The 5,999-nt window shown below is 43.2% G+C and overlaps 1 protein-coding gene across 1 annotated transcript; it reads right to left on the bottom strand.

The window, feature by feature from the left end:
• Nucleotides 1-3,641: 3,641 nt before the first annotated feature.
• Nucleotides 3,642-5,154, bottom strand: LOC121844502 (GTPase IMAP family member 4-like). The gene is made up of 2 exons (XM_042314662.1): nt 5,039-5,154; nt 3,642-4,375 (listed from the first exon to the last, which is right to left on the bottom strand). Exons 1-2 carry the CDS (start codon nt 5,061-5,063, stop codon nt 3,642-3,644), a joined length of 759 nt encoding a protein of 252 aa, XP_042170596.1. The 5' UTR covers nt 5,064-5,154.
• Between the last annotated feature and the right edge of the window lie 845 nt (nt 5,155-5,999).

Raw genomic sequence — 5,999 nt, forward strand, 5'->3', positions numbered from 1 at the left:
CCTTCACGCTCCCCCAGCAGCCTGACACCTGCGCCTCTCCCCCTTAGGGGGAACTTCTTTCTCCACGTGCCAACCCTAAACTGCCAGTCCCTCCCTGCATCCCGAGCTAGGGCGAACCCTCGCCCTCCTCCGGTACCCCGACCACGACCTGCAGAAAGTGGAGGAAGAAGAGGTGGTGGAGGAGGAAGGACAAAGGAGGGACGGTGGAGGATGAAAGGAGGACGGAGAAGGGAGGGATGGTGGAGGGATGGTGGAGGATGAAAGGAGGAAGGAGAAGGGAGGGATGGTGGAGGATGAAAGGAGGAAGGAGAAGGGAGGGATGGTGGAGGATGAAAGGAGAAGGGAGGGATGGTGGAGGATGGAAGTAGAAGGGAGGGATGGTGGAGGATGAAAGGAGGAAGGAGAAGGGAGGGATGGTGGAGGATGGAAGTAGAAGGGAGGGATGGTGGAGGATGAAAGGAGGAAAGAGAAGGGAGGGATGGTGGAGGATGAAAGGAGAAGGGAGGGATGGTGGAGGATGGAAGGAGAAGCGAGGGATGGTGGAGGATGAAAGGAGGAATGAGAAGGGAGGGATGGTGGAGGATGAAAGGAAGAAGGAGAAGGGAGGGATGGTGGAGAACGTGTCAGATGATTCAGGGCTGCCTCTGGACCTGGTGTCTCTGGATCCTCTGGAAGAGGTAGAGGAGGAAGATTTTTCTCTGGGGGAGCCTATGGACTGAAGCATGTCTCCTGACACACTAGAGGGCGCTGTCCCTACACAAGGGAGACTTCTCCTACACCCAGCCTCGTCCTCTTCCTCCCTGCTTCTGCAACCTAACGGCTAGTTCTATCCAGTCTCCAACTCCCCCACTCCCTCCCTCCTGTCCCCCGTCCGGACAACAACGGCTCGGCGACGGTGGTCGTCGGACGTCCGATTGGCTGGAAGGCTAGCAGCTTCCGCACTGCAATCCCGGACCCCCTGCTGGCCCCGCCCCTGAGCAAGATGAGTTAATTTCCTGTCCGGGCTGCTGTCCTATTGGTTTGCGCTTTCCTTCTGTGTGCCTGAAGGAGGCAAATGGTCTCGCTCCTCTGTCAGGCGCCTTGCGTGTCTTGGCTGCCCCTACCGGAGGGACAGACTTAAGTAGGGCTCCCCTAGTGGGCTGACTGACTGACTGACAACAAAGTGTGTGTGTGTGTGTGTGTGTGTGTGTGTGTGTGAATTCATTATTTTCTTCTACTTATTCATTTGAGTTCTTATATATTGGTTGTTGACCTGGCTTCATTTGATAATGTCAGTGTGTCCCTGGTTTGTTCACTCACTTTCTACTCTCTGAATCTTTCTATTTGATTCCTATTAATGATTTTTCACTGGACTGGGTGGTGTTTGAGATTTGTATTGAATTCAAACAGGTGCTTCTTCTTGCCTCAAACCTCAGTGTTCTTCCCATAACCCACTATGATCCAGGTATCCTCAGCATGTTTTAACAGCCTGTGTAACTTTGAAACAGCATGAAAAGCAATTCTCCTTATTGTACAGATTATTCCACCCAAGTGTGTGTGTGTGTGTGTGTGTGTGTGTGTGTGTGTGCCTGCACGTGTGTCAGAGGGAGAGATAGTATGTGTGTCAGAGGGAGAGAGTATGTGTGTCAGAGGGAGATAGTATGTGTGTCAGAGGGAGAGATAGTATGTGTGTCAGAGGGAGAGATAGTATGTGTGTCAGAGGGAGAGATAGTATGTGTGTCAGAGGGAGAGATAGTATGTGTGTCAGAGGGAGAGATAGTATGTGTGTCAGAGGGAGAGATAGTATGTGTGTCAGAGGGGAGAGAGTATGTGTGTCAGAGGGTCAGAGGGATAGTATGTGTGTCAGAGGGAGAGAGTATGTGTGTCAGAGGGATAGATAGTATGTGTGTCAGAGGGAGAGATAGTATGTGTGTCAGAGGGAGAGATAGTATGTGTGTCAGAGGGAGAGATAGTATGTGTGTCAGAGGGAGAGATAGTATGTGTGTCAGAGGGAGAGATAGTATGTGTGTCAGAGGGAGAGATAGTATGAGATAGTCAGTGTGGAGAGATAGTATGTGTGTCAGAGGGAGAGATAGTATGTGTGTCAGAGGGAGAGATAGTATGTGTGTGACTGAATGACGAAGGTTTGTCCCCTGATGTCTGTATTTGAAATGTTCGCTGGTCATTTCCCGTTCCTGTGTGTGAGAGATTAGAGAACTGAGTGTAATAATTGTATATAAAGTGATTGAGGTGTACATCATTTTTACTCTAATGTTTTACACTATTGATGATAATCTTTGCACTTTTGATTTCATAGGCCTGCTGGTTCTTTGTCTGTTTGGGATGAAATGGCACCCTATTCCCTATGTAGCGCACTACTTTCAACAAAGCCCCATGTGTTCTGGTCAAAAGTAGTGCATTATATATGGAATAGGATGCCAATTTGTCAGTTGGTCCCAGAGTTTAGGATTTTATTTTCTCGCTCTGCTGGCCTGGAGGACCCAGACATACTAGGCCGCCATGGCTCACATGTCTTTGTCTCAATAACCGTCAATGGCTTCCATTCCTCGTAACCTTTACTTCTAGGATAAGCTATACAGGACCTGACCAGGGAAAACTCCAGGCCTTAGTTATAGACCTGGAGGTTTTCCCAGTCAGGTCACTGGTCAAGAAAAGAGAGTCTCTTTATTACTTCACTGTTTAAACAGCATGATTTACAGAGTCTGGACAACTGTGTGCATCCATATAAAGAATTCCACTGTTCTGTCCCATATTGATGATGTCATATTGACAATGGTATGAACACCGACCCATTTGTTCAAGGAATGACCAAGTCATGGAGTGTTAGGCACAACATGAATACGTTTTTTATTTTTTGTTGTTGATTAAAACATATTTGATTTATAATGCCAATGCATGAAAGCTACCCTAAAATCACATCTGTAGCTAATTACCAGCTTTAATAAACTGTCATGATGATTATGTGTTATTTTAAGAAAATGTCCTCATTGAATATAAATGAAACAATAGATTACATTCAATGTTGTCTGGTATTTGTCTTAAATTGTCATTACATAATGTTTACTATTGACATAAATGGAAACAAATCACAGACACAGCAGAGCCAGGATAAATGTCATAAAGCTTTATGTAAGCTATAGAATATACATCTATAGAAGTCAATGCTATAGTTACAGGCTATAACAGTAGAATGGCAACAGTGTACACTGTATATGAATGCATTCAATGTGACTAAGCTTGGGACTCTCGAACAGCATTGTTTCAGATTTTCATTGTGTACTGCACCTATCTTTTACTGCTTTCCCCAATGTTTTCCACACTTCAGCAGCTTTTGAATAAAACTATCTATAAAGCCATTTCTTCCTTCAGCTCTCTCTCTTGCCTCCCTTTCATATTTTTCCCTCAACTCCTTTATTTCTTTATCTTTAGCCTCTTTTTCCAGTTTCAGTTTCTCCAGTTCCTCCTCCCTGAGTCTCTGCTCTTCCTTCTCTCTCAGGATCCTCTTCTTCTCCTCTTCAATAGCTTTCTCCTGAGCCTCTTGTGAATCTGTCTTCAGTTCCTTCTGTCTGCGTTTCTGCTCTTCGTTCTCTCTCAGGATCCTCTCATTCTTCTCTTTAAGCTCTTTTCCCGAGCCTCTTGGATCATTTTTCTTTCTTCAGTTTCTCCTCCTGTCTGCATATCTTCTCTTCATTCTCTCTCAGGATCCTGTTCTTCTCCTCTTCAATCGCTCTCTCAGCCTGCTGGAACATCTCAGTGGTGTAGTGGCTTCCTCCATTCATCTCCACCATATTGTTTATCTTCTCAAGCAGCTCAGTGACCTGGGAGCGATTCTTATCTTTCTTGTTGAAGACATGATATCCCCCATTGCATTGGGAAATAACACTATCCAGATCTGGATTTTCAAGCAGGAACTGTTCAATTGTTACATCATCATCATCATCATCATCATCATCACCATGAAGAAAGTCTCCATGTGTGAAGAGAACCATGGCGTATTTGGATGCTTCATCACCAAATAATGTCTGAATCATCTCCACAGTTCTCTGTTCCTCTTCAGTGAATCTTCCCAGCTGGATCACAACCAGGAACACATGGGGACCAGGTGCAGAGAGAGAGATGCATTCAGCAATCTTTTTCAGTGACTCTTCATTGGACAATGAAGTATCAAACAAACCTGGGGTGTCAATAACAGCTACACTTTGCTCACCCACCTTCCCTCTTCTCTTGTGACAGTTTTTTGTCTGAGAAATAGAGGAGATTTTTGATGGGAAAGCTTTTTCCCCTAGAATGATGTTTCCTGCAACACTTTTCCCAGCTCCTGTCTTCCCGACCAGAACAATGCAGAACTCCCCATTTTGTGTATGCAGTTGGATTACTGTTGGATAACAAGAACACTTGTTAACTTTTTTAAGAGGTCTAGACTTCATGTACTGCTTGTTAGCACATTTTGAGTAATGGCAAAAACAATTTGTTTCACACTTCTTCTTAACACAAAGCAGTACTTCATGGTCTGCACAAAACAATCTGTGAGCATTGCCTCTACAGATGCAGGATCTTAATTTTAGCCTGTTTGCTACAGCAGGAAAATAATCCTGCAGCAATAGGAAATGTGAATTATTATATGGATTAGGAAAATCAAGTCTGAACTTTCAAAGTGGACATTAGAAACTTTAGAGTACTTAAAACGCAAATCCACTATAATTTAGCATTTGCTGCTGTGCAGGAAAACCTTCAGCAACAAAATATTTATCAAATTAAGATCCTACATCTGTATGTGCTAAACTGTTTTTATGCCATTATCATTTTGCTAAATTGACTCCCATCAAATACCAAGCAATCTCTTGGTTTTAATATATAAACAAAGGCCACCGTACAAACATAAATGTATAATTAAAAGCAGTGGAGTAATATAAAATAATGCTCCCCACTGCTATGCATCATATTTCTAGAGCACATGAAGTTCAAAGGAAAAAGCACCAAAAAAGGAATCAATACCATTGACTTGAGTTCCCATCTTTATAACCTAAAGGCTACTCACCAGACAGAGAAACTTTGCTGTTCATGTTTGCAGTGAAGATCTGTCAGTCTCAAGCACTGTGTGAGAGTAGTAGCAGAAGTCGTTTCTATGCTTCTATAAGGATACTAAAGAGATACAGTGTGAGAGTGGGTCTGCCCACTTGTTTTATACAGGATCTGTCAGGTGCCCACCCCTGACACACACCCACAGGCTTCTCTTAGCTTTCATACATTTACTGAAATCCTTTCCCACTAGTTATGGCTGTAATACAATACAAATGTTTTGACTGGTCTAATATTGAACTATTCAGTCAAGTCAAATCGTAATGAACTAGTAATCGGCAATATATTTGGACTACTATGTGTTGACTACTAATTGAGGCCGAATATATTCAACATGTTTGAACATTTTCGGGATGCCGTATGTGCCCGTAGTGCCCGGGGAGCCTATGGGAGCCGTCATCCGCAAATCGGTTATGTGCTTACACTTTACGAGACTGTGGCATTATGTTTTACTCTGGGTTTGATCTAAAGATTTGGGAAAATGCTCCTGGAGCTGATCAGAGCCTGTAGATCGTCCTAAAAACATGTAGTGTCTACCCGGCTTTATTTTCACATATTGTTGCTCAACAGGTCACACCTCAAGTGACCTCATTTGCATTAGCCTATAGGTTGGGTATTGAAGCCCCACATTGTAAATAATAATAGTTCTAATGACAATACTAATAACAACACCTTTATATGTAAAGCAATTTTCATATACATCAAAATGCAAAGCACAAAGCAAAAAATAACAACATGGAAGATTAGTAGGCTTAACTACAGTGGGCAAAAAAGTATTTAGTCAGCCACCAATTGTGCAAGTTCTCCCACTTAAAAAGATGAGAGAGGCCTGTAATTTTCATCATAGGTACACTTCAACTATGACAGACAAAATGAGAAAAAAAATCCAGAAAATCACATTATAGGATTTTTGATTAATT

This window comes from Oncorhynchus tshawytscha, unplaced genomic scaffold (assembly GCF_018296145.1).
Source record: "Oncorhynchus tshawytscha isolate Ot180627B unplaced genomic scaffold, Otsh_v2.0 Un_contig_5765_pilon_pilon, whole genome shotgun sequence".
Lineage (NCBI taxonomy): Eukaryota > Metazoa > Chordata > Actinopteri > Salmoniformes > Salmonidae > Oncorhynchus > Oncorhynchus tshawytscha.

Coding starts and splice junctions, on each gene's coding strand:
- LOC121844502 (XM_042314662.1), bottom strand. CDS start 5,063: ATGAACAGCAAAGTTTCTCTGTCTG. Junction 4,376..5,038: donor CAGCAAAGTTTCTCTGTCTG/GTGAGTAGCCTT, acceptor GTTATCCAACAG/TAATCCAACTGCATACACAA.